An 18,027-nucleotide genomic window follows, 5' to 3' on the forward strand; every position below is an offset into this window, starting at 1 on the left:
CTTGTTTCATTTATTTGTAAAGATTTCTGTAAATAAGATTAGAATAATAGATTAATTTTACAATTCAAGGTTACACCTGTTCCTCAGGGCTGATTATTGCCTCGTTTTACATCATTTTTCCACTTTTTTTTTTTTTTTCAGTGTTAGTACCTTTATTTTTAATAACAGTTCTCTGGTTATTTCATATTATATTCATAAATACTGTTTGAAGGCGGTTAGAACTCAACTAGATATGGGGGAAAATGTTAATTCAACAAATATTTAACCATAATAGGTGCAAACACTTCTACATGCTGTGAATACAGAAATAAGAGAAACAGCTTTGGCGCTTACATTTTAGTAGGGGAGACACCCATGAATAGTGTCAGCTGGTGGCAGTTGCTACACTGATGATTAAAATCGGGTGATGTGCTAGCCTATAGAGAGCTACTTTAGATTAGGAAAGTCACTGAAAAAGGACACTGAAATTGAAATTTACCATTTTGACTAGGGAGGCTGGAAAGAAGGGAGGGAGAAGAAAAGGGGAAGTAGTTGGGGTCTGAGAAGTAGATAGGCAAGAGCCAGATCATATAGGGTTGGTAAGTCTTGGTGAGGAGTTTGGATTTTATTCTAAATTTAGAAATTTGGTCTTAGGTGCAGACCAGCTAAGTCCACTTTTGGTGGGGGGGGGGGGCACTCCTTCTTTGAATTTCCTTGATTTATTAATTCTTCACATCAAGTCTTTATATCTTTTTATTCTTTGTCATACAAGATGGCGTACCATGACATGATAGCTTTCAACACTACCACTTAAATTGACAAGGAAACCTTTTGTTTGGTTTATGAATTAACTTTAATAGTTCTACATCTTAAAGGTGAGCAGTACTTCTGGCTCCATTCTATGGAAGAAGCAGCGAGAGTTTGTTAAAGTAGTGAAAAATCTTTTTGAAATTAGCAAATCTGGAATGAGGCAGTGTTGAGTAGCAGTTCATAAAGGGAAAGTCTTCAAAGGTGAAATAAATACCCAGAATTCTGTCGAATCAGTTTGAAGTTACTTGACCAGGTTCTTTCTCAGGAGTTCCGGAACTTTATTGGTATGGCACTGGTGAGTGTGTTTATCATCAGCGATTATAGTCTTAACATGCTTTATTTCTCTCCAAATATTCTTAGCCCAGGTATAATTTATTGTCTTTAAAAAATGTGAATGTAGAAGCTTTTGTTGAGCAAGTTTTTTAATTGATTTTGGCTCTTCTGTATTGATTTGAGTTGTATTTATTTGATTCCTAGGATGAAGTAACATTTATCTAAAAACTGCAGGATATTTTCCAGTAAAGAACATGGTGGAACTAATTCACACATTAGCAGATCATAATGATGATGTCAACTGCTGTGCCTTCTCCTCTTCCCTCTTGGCTACTTGTGCCTTGGACAAAACAATTCGCCTATATTTCCTGAGTGACTTTACCGAAGTACCATACTCTCCATTGAAGTTTCACACCTATGCTGTCCACTGCTGCTGTTTCTCCCCTTCAGGACATATTTTGGCTTCATGTTCAACAGATGGTACCACTGTCCTATGGGATACTCAAAACGGGCAGATTTTGGCAGTGATGGAACAGCCCAGTGGTAGCCCTGTGAGAGTTTGCCGATTTTCCCCAGACTCCACTTATTTGGTATCAGGGGCATCTGATGGAACTGTTGTTTTGTGGAATGCACAGTCATACAAGTTACGTAGGTAAGAATGTTTAAACCCTTTCCGTTTTTAATCCTATTACCAGGTTTACAAAAATTTTTTTTTGATGACTTGAAGTAGATAATTCAGACATCTCAAGGAAAAATACTTTGATCTCTGTCTCCTGAAGGTCATAAAACAGATATTTAATATGATTCTTGAAGTAGATTTGCTTGGCTCTGAGTTTTTTAAATGTCCACTTTTTCTTTTGTAAAAGGGTTAATCTTGTTAGAACTTTATGGATTTTTTTTTAATAGGCAAAAAAAAAAAGTTTTTTGAATAAAACTTAGTAATTTTTCGCTTTTTGGTCACGCATGGCTCAGGTGTTCTCAGTAATAAATAATTGTAGGTGAGTCTCACCTGCACATCTCTTTCCTGACTGGGATTACTGACCAAGCCCAGAAGAGGGAACCTTGTGATTAGTATGGTGTTGTGTGTTACCACTTCTTTAAAAACATCACCTGAAAAACTGCTTTTGGATAAAAATACATCAATGAATTTACACTGGTAATGTTGTGTTGCAACTCCCTAGTATTAAAATCATGTATTTGTAAACATATAGTATGCTAAAATATAATATTTTAACAAATTTAAAGTGTACAATTCAGTGACATTAATCACATTAAAAACTGTAAACTTTTAAACATCGCCAATTAAAATAGCTTAATGTGCCTTCCCCCCACCCTACCTCTCACCAACAACACTCAGAGCACAGATGGTAGCTGGTAAACAACTATGGTTCATTTAGATTTTTGGTCTTTGTGTTGAAGAAAGTATGTTTTAAGTGGCGTTAATAAACAGTTTAAAGTGAAGACACAGAGAATGGAATGCCTTTAAGTTGTTTTGTGTGAATGAAATTTAGCTGTCGGCCAAGGAATCTTTTTCAGTTAACCAATTGGTAAATTGTCTCCCTAACATTATTTTTCTACTATATGTAATTATGTGAAAATGATACACTGCAGTCGATTTAAGTGCTGGATAGGACACTGCATGGGTTGTTGGATTTTTAACAGGTTATTTTTCCTAATTGATAAAATAATGAATTATTGTTAGCCCAGTGCTTCCTAATCTTCCCTAGATAATTTTAAGTTGTTCACAGGATTTTCTTTACATAAAGAGTTTATAACTGAAGGTGAGATGAAAGTCCTTACTGTTGTTTCTAGGTGATTTTAATACAAATGTTGGATGTGCTTTTCACCCCCAATAACATGATTTTCAATAAAAAATAGTTGTATCTTTTAAAAAATTGGAACTCAATTGATATTGTTGGTGTTGCTATTTTGTTAAACTTTGTATATTTTAATGAAAAGAGTATGATGATAAATAGACTTTGATTTGGTTAGGATAATGTTTAAATTCTCTTACTTTTAGCAAGCCTATCTCCGTTTATAGCATATGCTGCTGTCACTTCAGTCGTGTGCGACTCTGTGTGACCCCACAGACGGCAGCCCACCAGGCTCCCCCGTCCCTGGGATTCTCCAGGCAAGAACACTGGAGTGGGTTGCCATTTCCTTCTCCATTATAGAATATAAAGGATATTTTATTTCTATAGGCATCTACTGCCCTTTCTCTCTAGTTCTAGCCATTTATCCTTTTCTTTTACTATATCAAGCTGCTTTTAGAGACTGTAATATAAAGTAAAAGATGCTCTGAAATGAAAATTCCCCTTTCTTTTGCTTTTATTTCAGATGTGCTAGTGTTAAGGATGGCTCCTTAGTGGCCTGTGCATTTTCTCCTCCTGGAAACCTCTTTGTCACTGGCTCCTCATGTGGTGATTTAACAGTGTGGGATGATAAAATGAGGTGTCTGCACAGTGAAAAAGCACATGATCTTGGAATTACCTGCTGTGACTTTTCTTCACAACCAGTTCCTGGTTAGTTATTTTACTCTTGTAAGCACTAGTAATTCCTGTTTGCAGTTTATATGTGACTTTTCATTCATTTACTCATTTTCACTTCATCATTAGTAAAACAACAAGATCTTTTAATTTATTCCCTTCAAGGACTCATCCTTCTGCTTTATGTTTTTGATCAAAATGAAATCACAAATATTTTTTGGGAAAACCAGATTCTTCGGGAAAATACATAGGGGCTAACACAACTTGAGACAGTAGATCTGAATTCCTGGAGTTTGCTAATGTAGAGGCCTTAAACCTATTGGTTTCATTGTGATTTTTGAAACATTGTATGTTTTTATTCAAATAGAAATGTGAAGTATAAAAATTGAAAACAAGTTTCATTTTTCATTTACTATTTAATCTTTCAAAAGGTAACCTTAAAAAAGCATTTGTTAGTAGATCAGTTTTTAGAAAAAGAAGAGAACAACTCTTGACTGTAGACTCCTAGTTTTCAATAAATACAGTGAATTGGGAATTGGGCTTCTTTTATTTTCATCTTCTGTGTTAGGATCGACGTTCTACTTCTGGCTACTTCAATCTTACTTCCAGACAAGTGCTGTCTTATAGTGATATAATGTGAGCTACATGTGTAAATTTGAAAATTTCTAGTAGTAGATGAAATTAGTTTTAGTAATGTATTTTACTTTACCCAATATACCTGAAATATTTCAAGATCCTAAAATTGTTAATAAGATATTTTACGGGGGTTATGAAGGCTTTGAAATCTGGGGTGGATGTTGTGTCCCATTGCAGTTGGTGCTGGTCGTGCTTCAGCTGTTCAGTAGGCTTATGCAGCAAGTTCTTAACACTATCTTGTGACAGCTCAGGCTTTGGTACTCCCCTGTTTCAAAGCCATCAGTGACATGTTAAAATATGATTAAGGTAAGATAAAATACCAAGTTTCAAACACACAGCCTTTAAGTACCTTCCATATTCTGTTTCCCTGTCTCATTACAAGTCACACTTGGCCTCATGCATTCGCTTGCCTCACTGGCCTCCTTTCATTTCTTGAATGTCTGTAAGATGTTTCCGAGGGTTTTACATGTGGACCCTTTACCTGGTTCACTTTTATTCATCCTTTAGATTTCAGGTTAAAAAAAAAAAATCACTTCAGAAGAGCTTCCTCTGCTCTTAACCTCCTGTACTTGGTCTGAAGTATTTTGATATAGTCCTTTAGTATTACATGCTTTATTTTTCTTTTGTAGGACTTAGTGAAGTATCACAAGTTTTATTAAATAGTTATCTATATGAATTATGTTTAATCGTGTTTTTCCTGTGAGATTGTAAGCTCCATAGGCTGGGCCTGTATGTATTTTATTTACAGTGCCTGGTGTGTAATAGGCTTTGAAAAGCAGAATTTTTAAAATTGGAATGTAGTTGCTTTATAATGTAGTGTTCATTTCTATACAGCAAAGTGAATCAGCTATATACCCCTCTTTTTTTGGAATTCCTTCTCCTTTAGGTCACAACTGAGCAATGAGTAGGGTTCTCTGAGCCATACAGTATTAGTTACCTGTTTTATCCATGGCATCAGTAGTGTGTATATGTCAATCCCAATCTCCTAATTCATCCTACCCTCCTCTTAACCCCGTTCCCCACTTGGTGTCCATATGTTTCATTTCTGTCTCTTTCTCTTTGCAAATAAGATTATATTATTTTTCTAGATTCCACATATATGCATTAATATGATACTTGTTTTTCTGACTTCGCTCTGTATGATAGTCTCTAAGTCCATCCACGTCTCTACAAATCATCCAGATTTATTCCTTTTTTGTGACTGCATAATATTCCATTGTGTGTGTGTGTGTACACACATGTTATATCTTTTTTATCCATTCCTTTGTTGATGGGCATTTAGGTTGTTTCTGTGTCCTGGCTATTGTTCCTAGTGCTGCAGTGAACACTGGGGTGCATGTGTCTTTGAATTATAGTTTTCTCAGGGTATATGCCCAGTAGTGGGATGCTCGAGTCATAAGATAGTTCTATTTTTAGTTTTTTAAGGAATCTCCATACTCATCTCCATAGTGGCTGTACAAATTTACACTCCCACCAATATAGGGGTGTTCCCTTTTCTGCACATCCTCTTCAGCATTTATCGTTTGTAGATTTTTTTATTCATGGCCATTCTGACTGGTGTGAGGTGGTACCTCATTGTAGTTTTGATTTGCATATCTAATAGTGATGTTGAGCATATTTTCATGTGTTTATTGGCTATCTGTATGTTTTCTTTGGATAACGTCTGTCTTCTGCCCATTTTTTGATTGGGTTGTGCTTTTGTTTTTTTAATTGAGCTACATGAGCTGTGTGTATGTTTTGTTTTTTAAAGTATGTATTTGGCTGAGCAGGGTCTCAGTTGCGGCACACAGGGTCAGATCTTTAGCTGTGCCATGCAGGGCCTTTTACTTGCACCGTGTGGAGTCTAATTCCCTGGCCAGGGCTTAAATCTGTGCCCCCTGCATTGAGAGTGTGGAGTCTTAGCCACTGAACCACCAAGAAAGTCCCCTGTTTGTATATTTTTCTGATTAATCCTTTATCAGTTGCTTCATTCGCAAATATTTTCTCCCATTTTGAGGGTTGTCTTTTCATCTTATTTATGGTTTCCTTTGCTGTGCAAAAGACTTAAAGTTTAATTAGGTCCCATTTGTTAATTTTTGTCTTTATTTTCATTACTCTAAGAGGTGGATCAAAAAAGATCCTGTTCTGCCTGTGTTTTCCACTAAAGAGTTTTTTATTTTACAGTGTCTGGCCTTAGGTCTTTAATCCATTTTGAGTTTATTTTTGTGTATGGTGCTAGGAAATGTTCTAATTTCATTCTTTACATGTAGCTGTCCAGTTTTTCCAGCACTACTAATTGAAGAGGCTGTCTTTTCTCCTTTGTATAGTCTTGCCTTCTTTGTCATAAATTTAGGTGATTGAAATGAAAGATTCCTTTTATTGATTTGTTGAACTTTCTTGTTTCTGTTTCCTTTTTAATATCATATGGCAGATTAACAGTTTTCTTTTCATGAATCTATTCTTATACTGAACTCCCTACCTAATTTAATTGTGATGATTTATTTTTTAACATATTGTTTTATGATGTTTTATTCTAAGAAGATCAGCTTGTAATAGGCAAGAACCATTTCTTTCATTCTGTGACCCCTTCTCCAAAATCATATAGGCATTCAATGAATCTTTGGATTATATCAACATCAGGAGATTTAGATTTCCTTTTTGATTCTAATTATCTGAAAAGATTTTTCATTAAAATCCCATTTTTTAAATGCTATTAACGTTAAGGACATCCTTCTTCTGTCTTCAGAGGGCTTGCAGCTGACAGGTTCTGGAAAGGTTCACTACACTAGGCCAAAAATTCTAGGTGAGATTCTAAAGTAAGTATATTACCCACATCCCTACTGTGCCTTTAGAGTATATTTCAAAGTATATTTCTCAATATAGTTCTGATATGTCCCTTCTGTAATTTCTTTAGTTTAACTTCTGTTAAAGTGGATATTAACCTTATGTGTAAATTCCCTGAAACAGATCAACATATGCTTTAAAGTGACTATTAGAGGAATTTGTGGAAACTATTGTATTTTCTTAAAAGACAGAAGATGTAATTTTTAACTTATTATTGCCTAATTTGGTATCTGTTAATATCTGTAAATGCTTATGACAAATTGAGTCTTCTGCCTTTGTGACAGTTTGCTCAAATATGGAAAAATAATAGTTTGTGTGCTAGAGGATAAATATTCACTTCTCTCCAGTTTTTAAGTGATAGAGTTTGGGTTAGATTATTATTACAGTTTAAATATTTTTCCTGAAGAAAAGTCTATTTTAAAATATTTAGATCTTGAGCACAGACATATTTTAAACTTTATAATTTTACAGTGTTCTAGCTGAATTCTCACTGTTGAAAGACACTTCAGCATCAGCATCAAAGGATCTTATTTAGTCTAGAAACGATGGGGGAAAGTTTTCTTAATTGGGTCTAGCACATAAATATTTTACTCAGCGATTTTGGGGTACATTTTTTGGCCTTAAAAACATTAAATGATTATAGAGATTATGGAGAATTACTTATATCCATCAAGATCTCTGAGAAAGGATGCCCTTTGGCTGAACCTGTGCTACAAAAACAAAAATGCTATTGAAATGTGGAAAAGTCTCTTACAGTTAGAAAAACTTTCAGTGAGAAAGAAAATTTAATTTGTTGTATCTTAAAGTATATGTGCTTCCAATAAAACAGGGAGTCCACAGGGAAAGTTTACATACCTAGGTGTATGAACTAAATACCACATACTAAATATTTGCAAAACCAGAGTGCAATCTTAAGATAGGTATTCAGGTTTCTTAATTGAGTTTTATTGTATATGAGTGCTAAAATTTCCTTTGACTTGTGATATTAGGTGGAATTCATGTAAAATTGAGTTGGTGAACTGGATGACCAGGGAAGTCCCAAATCTCATCTTTTTGCCTTTCCCCAGTTCCTGCCCTTGGAGCCCTTTATCTTCCCTGACTGATTATAAACTCATATTTCCTCTGCTAGAGGCATGGTCTTTGGGCCCTTCAGCAAGTGTCTGCTATCCAGGGGACTGTAACTAGGGCAAGGCACTCACTGCAGAAGAAGCCAGATTCAACTATTCAACCTTTTCTCAGGTCAAAATCACCAGCCTCCAATTAAACCAGTGCTTGGAACACAGTGGCCCTCAAGATATATGTTTAATGTATCAGTGAAGGGCATGAGGTACCACATGCCACATAGATAAGATTGTCAGTTTCACCCTTTTCCTGCTGTGTGACCTGAGGTACCTTGCTTTTCCTCTCTGGGCCTTAGCTCTCAACTGTGAACTTGGGATGGTCATGTTTGCTGCCTTGTAGGATTAACTGTAAAGAGTTAGAGGTCATATCTGTCAAATGCTAAACAGAAAGATGCAAACAAGTGCCTAATAAACACTTGATAGTATTCTTTAAAAATCAAGTAGGTGATATCAATATTTACATTACCCACAAGTATTTAAGGAACTTATCTAGTGAGTAGATAGTGACACTCTGTCTAAATAGGATAACAACTAGTGGGGTTTTTTGTTCTTTGGTTTTTTTTTTGGTAACACTACATTTAACTGATAACTTTGCCTAAGTTGTGTAATTGTTTTTGTTTACTCCCTAAATTGTGTCCAACTCTTGTGACCTCCTGAACTGTACTGCACCAGGCTTCTCTGTCCATGGGATTACCCAGGCAAGAATACTGGAGTGGGTTGCCATTTCCTTCTCCAGGGGTTCTTCCCAACCCAGGGATTGAAGCCACCTCTCCTGCATTGTAGGCAGGTTCTTTACCACTGAGCCTGATTCTTTTCCATTGGAAGGACCTACTTGTGTAATCAGTTCAGTTCAGTTGCTAAGTCATATCCAACTCTGTGACCCCATGGACTGCAGCAGGTCAGGCTTCCCTGTCCATCACCAACTCCTGGAGCTTGCTCAAACTCATGTCCATCGAGTTGGTGATGCCATCCACCATCTCATCTCCTGTCGTCCCCTTCTCCTGCCTTCAGTCTTTCCCAGGATCAGAGTCTTTTCCAGTGAGTCGGCTCTTACGTATCAGATGGCCAAAGTATTGGAGCTTCAGCTTCAACATCAGTCCCTCCAATGAATATTCAGGGTTGATTACCCTTTGGATTGACTGGTTTGATCTCCTCAGTTCAAGGAATTCTCCAAAGTCTTCTCCAACACCACAGTTCAAAAGCATCAGTTCTTTGGTGCTCAGCCTTCTTTATGGTCCAGCTCTCACATCCATACATGACTACTGGAAAAACCATAACTTTGACTAGATGGACCTTTGTCAGCAAAGTAATGTCTCTGCTTTTTAATACATTGTCTAGGTTTCATAGCTTTTCTTCCAAGGAGCAAGCATCCTTTAATTTCATGGGTGCAGTCACCATCTGCAGTGATTTTGGAGGCCCCCAAAATAAAATCTGTCACTGTTGCCAGTGTTTCCCCATCTATTTGCCATGAAGTGATGGGACCGGATGCTGTGATCTCAAGTTTTTTGAATGTTAAGTTTTAAGCCAACTTTTTCACTCTCCTCTTTCACCTTTATCAAAATGCTCTTTAGTTCCTTTTACCTTTCTGCCATAAGTGTGGAGTCATCTGCATATCTGAGGTTATTGATAATGGCAATCTTGATTCCAGCTGTGCTTCATCCATCCTGGCATTTTGCATGATGTACATAAGTTTGAGTAAACTCGGAGTTGGTGATGGACAGGGGAGCCTGGTGTGCTGCAGCCCATGGGGTCACAAAGAGTCAGACATGACTGAGCAACTGAACTGAACTCAGCATACAAGTAAAATAAGCAGGGTGACAATATGCAGCCTTGACCTACTTCTTTCCCAATTTCAAACCAGTCTGTTGTTCCATGTCTGGTTCTAGCTGTTGCTTCTTGACTTGCATACAGGTTTCTTAGGAGGCAGGTAGGTGGTCTGCTATTCCAATCTCTTCCAGAATTTTCCAGTTTATTGTGATCCACACAAAGGCTTTGGCATAGTCAATAAACCAGAAGCAGATGTTTTTCTGGAATTCTCTTGCTTTTTCTGTGATCCAGCGGATGTTGGCAATTTGATCTCTGGTCCTCTGCCTTTTCTAAATCCATCTTGAACGTCTGGAAGTTCTCAGGTCACATAGTGTCGAAGCCTAGCTTGGAGAATTTTGAGCATTACTTTGCTAGCTTGTGAGATGAGTGCAGTTGTGCAGTAGTTTGAGCATTCTTTGGCATTGCCTTTCTTTGGGATTGGAATGAAAAATGACTTTTTCCAGTCCTGTGGCCATTGCTGAGTTTTCCAAATTTGCTGGCATATTGAGTGCAGCTTTTTCACAGCATCATCTTTTAGGACTTGAAACAGCTCACCTGGAATTCCATCACCTCCACTAGCTTTGTTTGAAGTGATGCTTCCTAAGGCCCACTTGACTTGTGAAATATGTTTCACCAAATCTTTTGGACTGAATTGATGATATTTTGTGTGCATGCATGGTGCTAAGTTGCTTCAGTCATGTCCAACTCTGTAACCCCATGGACGGTAGCCTGCCAGGCTCCTCTGTCCATGGGATTCTCCAGGCAAGAATACTGGAGTGGGTTGCCATCTCTCCTCCAGGGGCTTTTCCCCACATAGGATTGAACCCACATCTCTTAAGTCTCTTGCATTGGCAGGTGGGCTCTTTACTACTAGCACCACATGTGTAATTTTAGCCTTTGTCTTGATTAATCAGATGGGAAAACAGTCTCTCAATATTCTAAATAAATTATAGACTAAGCTTTTAACAAGTGAATATATCCTAGAAAAAGTTAACTTGGGAGTAATTAAGCATTTAACACATATCATAACTAACATTTAAAATTTTTTACATCATTGCTAACCTCAGTATTTAAAGTTGGGTTGGAGGGTGCACTAGGCTTAGTGGCTCAATATTGGCCTTTTCAGCATTGAATATATCTTTCAGTTCAAATGCTCAGTTGTGTTTGACTTTGCAACCCCATGAACTGCAACACACCAGGCCTCCCTGTCCATCACCAACTCCCAGAGTTTACCCTAACTCATGTCCATTGAGTCAGTGATGCCATCCAACCATGTCATCCTCCGTCGTCCCCTTCTCCTCCTGCCCTCAGTCTTTTCCAGCATCAGGGTCTTTTCCAGTGAGTCAGCTTTTCGTGTCAGGTGGCCCAAGTATTGGAGTTTCAGCTTCAACATCAGTCCTTCCAATGAACACCCAGGACTGATCTCCTTTAGGATGGACTGGTTGGATCTTCTTGTAGTCCAAGGGACTCTCAAGAGTCTTCTCCAATACCACAGTTCAAAAGCATCAATTCTTCCGTGTCAGCTTTCTTTATAGTCCAGCTCTCACATCCGTACATGACTTCTGGAAAAACCATAGCCTTGACTACACGGACCTTTGTTGGCAAAGTAATGTCTCTGCTTTTTAATATGCTGTCTAGGTTGGCCATAACTTTCCTTCCAAGAAGTAAGCATTTTTTAATTTCATGGCTGCAGTCACCATCTGCAGTAATTTTGGAGCCCAGAAAAATAAAGTTAGCCAGTTTCCACTGTTTTCCCCATCTATTTGCCATGAAGTGATGGGACCAGATGCCATGATCTTGTAGTCCAAGGGACTTTTTCTGAATGTTGAACTTTAAGCCAACTTTTTCGCTCTCCTCTTTCACTTTCATCAAGAGGCTTTTTAGTTCCTTTTCACTTTCTGCCATAAGGGTGGTGTCATCTGCATATCTGAAGTTATTGATATTTCTCCCAGTAATCTTGATATCAGCTTGTGCTTCATCCAACCCAGTATTTCTCATGATAAGTTAAATAAGCAGGGTGACAATATACAGCCTTGACGTACTCCTTTTCCTATTTGGAACCAGTCTGTTGTTCCATGTCCAGTTCTAACTGTTGCTTCCTGACCTGCATACAGGTTTCACAAGAGGCAGGTCAGGTGGTCTGGTATTCCCATCTCTTTCATAATTTTCCAGAGTTTGTGGTAATCCACACAGTCAAAGGCTATGTTCAGTTGGCATAGTCAATAAAGCAGAAATAGATGTTTTTCTGGAACTCCTGCTTTTTTGATGATCCAGTGGATGTTGGCAATTTGATCTCTGGTTCCTCTGCCTTTCTAAAACCAACTTGAACATCTGGAATTTCATGGTTCATGTATTGCTGAAGCCTGGCTTGGAGAATTTTGAGCATTACTTTACTAGTGTGTGGGATGAGTGGAATTGTGCAGTAGTTTGAGCATTCTTTGGCATTGCCTTTCTTAGGGATTGGAATGAAAACTGACCTTTTCCAGTCTTGTGGCCACTGCTGAGTTTTCCAAATTTGCTGGCATATTGAGTGCAGCACTTTCATAGCATCATCTTTCAGGATTCTAAATAGCTCCACTGGAATTCTATCACCTCCACTAGCTTTGTTATATCTTTAGTGGAAGGTAAATAAAAAGATGTTTTGTTGTCACAACTTCAGGGGCTAGAGTCATAATCTTTTGAAGAATCTTGTTTAAAAGATATTCTTTGACATTTCAGTTTATGGTATAAATTAATTAATATATTTAATATTGCTTGTGAATATGGTTAAATGAATATATTAACAGATCTCAGTCTAAAGTTGAAAATTTTTTGGTTAAAATGTTTTATCAATTCTTGTACATTTATTTTAACAAATTTACATTTTTAGGTGGAGAACGAGGTCTTCAGTTCTTTCAGTTGGCATCATGTGGTCAAGATTGCCAGATCAAAATTTGGGTTATTTCTTTTATCCATATCTTAGGTATGTATTCACCTAGTAGTTCTCTAAACTGAATTTTGTGATGCAGGTAAAGTTTCTGTTTAAATTAATTTTTTAACTTAAGGTACCCTAGATATCAAAATGGGATTATAAAAATATATTTTAAGGGGCGCGCCGGAGGAAGGATATCTTGTTTGGAGGGTCGGTGTGTGCACGCGGCTTTAAAGAGGGGGCAGCGGAGGGTCAAAAAAAAAAAAAAGAAAGGAAAGAAAAAAATATATATATTTTAAGAACTTTTAATTAAAGTAATACATACACATGATTTAGAAATTGTATGCACACTACCGATAATGACCTTGTCATTACCACTACACACATTCCTGCTTAACCAGAAGAAATTCCACTTTGTACTTGTTCTGTTTTCAGTTTTTTTTTTTTTTTTTGATGGTTTTCCATGTCCATAAATATTTCTTATACTATGTTTTAAATTTACTCAGTGTAGTTAGTTTTTGGAACTTGTGTGGGTGTTTCCACTATGCACTGTACCTTTTTTTCTTTTTAATTGAAATATAATTACAGACTTTTGTTGTTTTCTGTCAAATATCAACATGAATTGCACTGTAATTTTATTTCGGGTGATTCTACCATCAGAAAGCTTATGTCTTTCATTTTTGGTATTTCTTTATGCTAATTTGGTATTCATTTATGCTAATTCTTTAATTTCTTCTCCACTTCTCTTTTTATATTCCCATTAGTTGAGTGGTAGGCTCCTGACTTGATTTCCTATGTCTTTCCCCCCTGCTCCCACATTTATCTCTGTCTTTTTCCTATCATAGGAGAAAATTCCTTAGCTTTATCTTTTAACCTTTTTTTGAAAATTTTAATCCCATCAATAATACTTTCAGTTTCAAAAAACTTACCTTTTTTGTTTCCTTTTCTTAGTGTCCTCCATTTACTTTATGAATGCAGGATCCTCTCCAAATTCTCAGGATACCAATTAGAGGCTTTTTGTTTTGGTTTTAATTTCTCTTTTGTTTCCTGATCAACTTTGTTTGCTCTTGGGCCCTTTTTTGTTTATCTTGATCTCTTTCATGTGGTTACCTTCTTTAACTGCTTGATGATCCTTAGTATCCCATTTACTTTCAAGAATTAAACAATAAGAACTTTAGAGCCTCTGTACACACGGTGGTGTTTTGTTTTTGCTGGTTTCCCTTTCGGATAAAGAGGCGGACTCTTGGCCCTTATTGGGAGAGGGTTGGGGATTGGAGGATGTGGGTGTCTGTGTTGCCCTGGAGGTACCGGGGAGCTCCCTAGTCATTGTTTTACTTCTTCCTGGGGAGAAGCATCTGGCTTTCATGCAGCATACTATGGGTGAGGTGGTCAGAGAGGGATGGGAGATAGTTAATGTTTCATAAACAGACCTTCAGTAAATTTTTTATGTTTTCATGTCTGTATCATTCTGACTTTCCTTTTCCTTGACTGTTAATAAGTCCTAAGTCTTTTGGGGTTTTCTGTAAATAATTCTAAGTCTTTTGGGGTTTTCTAGAGAAAGCTGGCTTGCTTCTTGACTGTAGCCCCCTCAATTTTGCACTCTGTGTTACTTCTCTACACTTCCTCATTGATTAATTTGCATCTGCCTTCCCAAAATTGGTTTCAGTTTCTCATTTCCTGATGACATTTCCCCCCCTTCCCCTTTTCTTCATTGATGTGAATTTATGTTTTTATTAATTCTTTCATTATCTTTTTACGGGAACTCTGAAATTATATGATCAGTTGGCCATCTTGCTTCAGATGCCTAAAAATATTGTCACCTAATAAGTGGCAACTAAATCATGCATTGTGTTTCATTGTTTATAAAGTCACTGTCAGATCAAGTTGAACATTAGTTAAAGTGGTGGGCCAGATTATAATCAGTAATGTTCTATTGCAGTAGGGAAGAAAGTCCAGCATGAACTGTACTCAACTTCAGTTTATACAGAGGTGACTGTATTTTAAAGAGGGAATAAAGAGCAGGTAAATGGGACCTGTGTAGCATCTAGCAAATGACAAAATTATAAAAAGCAGGAATCTGGGAATTGATCCATGTGAAACTCGTCTGGATTTGCTAATGGGCGCTTAGGAAAGTTAGGCTCCTCCCCTCTCACAGAAGCAGGGAGACAGAAGCTTTATCTTCAGGGATTGGCTGGAATAAACAGTAAATTCTTTTGGCAGCCTTGAATTTTCCTAGTCCCCAACTTTAAGGGGACTGGGATCATGCTAGGAATGCAGCCTTAAACTGTTAGACACCATGTTATTTTAAGTCTTTGTTGGCCCAGGTCAGGGCCTGATCCAGGAGGCCACTTAGAAGAGCCAAGGGTAGTTTGGTCAAGAGAATCTTTGTCATTTTGCTCATGTATAGAGAAGGGTCTGTTACCAGGAAATACATTTCTTTTTGTGGAAATTGGTTACTTTATTGCCTATTAGAGTACATACAGTAATTCTTTTAATGTTTTCAGTGACAGCTGCTAAGAAGAGTTCTGTTACTTCTCTGGTTTATCCTACCTCTTTTAATATCAAAGTAAAAATTCTCTATAAAGAACCATAAATATAGTCATGTATGTGGATGTTCTCAGTACAACATATCTTTAGTAATTGTTCAGAAATAAAGCTTCTCCTACATTGTCTGGAAAATGTTTTTACACTGACTCTATGAAAAACAGTTTATAAACGTGAAGTTAGAGCCTTTTAATAAAACATTTAGCATTTGCACCCAATCTTAATTGCTTGTTTGTAGGGAAGAGTAGATAAGACAAATGGGTCTTATACTTGAGAATGTGACCAGTTCGTAGGATCTTATTGCAAGTTTATTTTATTAAATCTTCAGTTGTTTTGCAATTTGTTAATATTTTTTTTGATTGTGTCTATTCACTAATCTCTATGTGCCTAATTATTGTTCAGTGCCTTGAATGCCTACATCTGTTCTCCTGAGTAAAAACATAATCTATTTTGAATATAAATAAAATATATATTTAATAATAAAGTGAGATAAACATTTTTTATTGAAGCTTTTACCTGTTCCATGACATTTTTGTTTAGTTAAATGCTGTCTATCCAAGAGCCATTAACACTTCAAAGTTCTTATTAGGTCTTATCAAAGAAAATTACAGATTTCACTTAATTCCTTTTATCCCCAGATCAACTTCTTAGTGATTAATTTTTTATATAGTCACTAAAATACATTGAATTCCCTTGGCTTATCTTTGAAAGAGTTGTGATTTTCCTTTTCAGTAATTATGGAAAGCATAAAAAGCATTTTTTGCTACCATACTTTGTTGGGACTTTATAGGATATATTGGAGTTTTAAGATATATAAATTACTATTTTTAATTTATGAAGTGAAAAGATATCTTAATCCAGATATTTCAAACTACAGGCATTTGATTCTTCTTAGGCATTTGGGCAATTGGTGTGTGTGTGTTTAAGATACTAAGATTGAAGTATAGTTTAAAATTTTGATTCGTTTAAAATCTTATGTATTTTATAGAGTTTAGAATTTTTTAATTTAAAAATAATTTGATTTTAATCCTATCTAGTGTTTGCTGACCCCACCATTTTCTTTACCTGTTACTGAACTTTTGAAACCACTTAATCACAGTGCAGGATTTTTTTTTTTTCCATCTTTGTGTCCTTTAACCATTCCAAGATTTTATTGAACAAATAAAATAGTTTTTACTTAAAAATAAATTCTGAGCACAATCAGCTTGCTAATTTTTCTCACCTTGTTATTTGCAGGTTTTGAATTAAAATATAAAAGTACGCTGACCGGACACTGTGCTCCTGTTCTGGCTTGTGCTTTTTCTCATGATGGGCAGATGTTAGTTTCAGGGTAAGCTGTTTAATTCCCTTAAACCATTTAGGTATGAAATACAGTAGACTTACAGAAAAGTACATAAAACGTAAGAGAATAGCTTGATAAATCACTGTACTGCAAACTTGGAGCTGCTTACCCAGGTCAAGAAATAGAACATTGTTGGTTTCCCTTGAATTCCTCTTCTTCCAAGTCTGCTTTCTGATGACAGTGCCTTAGGTCATGTGCAGCATTGCCTTTTCCTTTTGAATTGATCTAAAACCAATCACACAATATGAATTATTTTGTGTCTGGCTTCCTTTACTCACTATTATGTTTGTTTTCCAAGTGGTTGAGTGACTCTGATGTGTATGGTATGTGAAGTGGTTGTGCTCATTTGCTTCAGTCATGTCTAACTCTTTGTGATCCTGTGGACAGCAGCCCGCCAGGCTCCTCTGTCCATGGGATTCTCCAGGTAATAATACAGGAGTGGGTTGCCAGTTCCTCCTCCAATGGTATGTGATAGGAATCCAATTTAATTTCTTTCCATATGGGTATCCAGTTGTCCCAGTACAAAGTGAAAAGATAATCTTTTCTTCACCATTTTAATATCCCACCTTGTCAGAAGTCAGTGATCATATGTGTGTGGGTATTTTTCACAACCTATTATTCTGTTCTGTTTACCCTTGCTCTAATATCTTTCTGTATTTTTGAGGCTTTATAACTTGACTTTTCCTGACATTTGACACTTTCTTGTGAGTTTTAGAGTTAGTTTGTGATACTGTCTCTCCAGTTCCTCCTGCTACACAAAAAAACCTGTTTGGAGTTTGAGTGGGATTGTATTGAGTTTGATAAATTTGGGGAGAATTGATGTCTTTTATGGTATTGAGTCTCCAACCCATGAATGTGGCATATTTTTTCACTTGTCTCTTGACTTCTCTTGATAATATCTCTCAGTAGAAGATAGTTTATTTGTCACCCTCTGTAGAGACCCTGATGCTGGGAAGGATTGGGGGCAGGAGGAAAAGGGGACAACAGAGGATGAGATGGCTGGATGGCATTACCGACTCGATGCACATGAGTTTGGGTGAACTCCGGGAGTTGGTGATGGACAGGGAGGCCTGGTGTGCAGTGATTCATGGGGTTGCAAAGAGTCAGACATGACTGAGCGACTGAACTGAGAGAGCTTCCTCATCTTTTGTTAGATTTATTCCAGGCTCTTTTTTGTTGCTATTATAAAAGATGTGGCTAATATAGGGAAATATATATGGAAAGACAATTGAGTTTTCTGTGAAGATTCTAATTTTGAATTTTTTGTATCTAAAATCATACCCTGTGTTAATGATG

General features: G+C 36.7%; 1 protein-coding gene across 3 annotated transcripts in view; it reads left to right on the forward strand.

Annotated features, from left to right (window-relative positions):
* The window catches only part of WDSUB1 (WD repeat, sterile alpha motif and U-box domain containing 1), a 68,942-nt gene that overhangs the window by 930 nt on the left and 49,985 nt on the right, over window positions 1–18,027 (forward strand). For 2 of the 3 annotated variants that reach the window (XM_027560059.1, XM_027560069.1), the window contains exons 2-5: window positions 1,267–1,714; window positions 3,400–3,584; window positions 12,804–12,896; window positions 16,626–16,719. In XM_027560059.1, the coding sequence (XP_027415860.1) occupies window positions 1,317–1,714; window positions 3,400–3,584; window positions 12,804–12,896; window positions 16,626–16,719 (770 nt within the window). In that variant the 5' untranslated portion in view covers window positions 1,267–1,316. Of the gene's footprint in view, window positions 1–1,266; window positions 1,715–3,399; window positions 3,585–12,803; window positions 12,897–16,625; window positions 16,720–18,027 lie in introns of those variants that run through there. The other variant, XM_027560077.1, reaches the window with a different exon arrangement.

This window comes from Bos indicus x Bos taurus, chromosome 2 (genome assembly GCF_003369695.1).
Source record: "Bos indicus x Bos taurus breed Angus x Brahman F1 hybrid chromosome 2, Bos_hybrid_MaternalHap_v2.0, whole genome shotgun sequence".
Classification (NCBI taxonomy): Eukaryota; Metazoa; Chordata; class Mammalia; order Artiodactyla; family Bovidae; genus Bos; species Bos indicus x Bos taurus.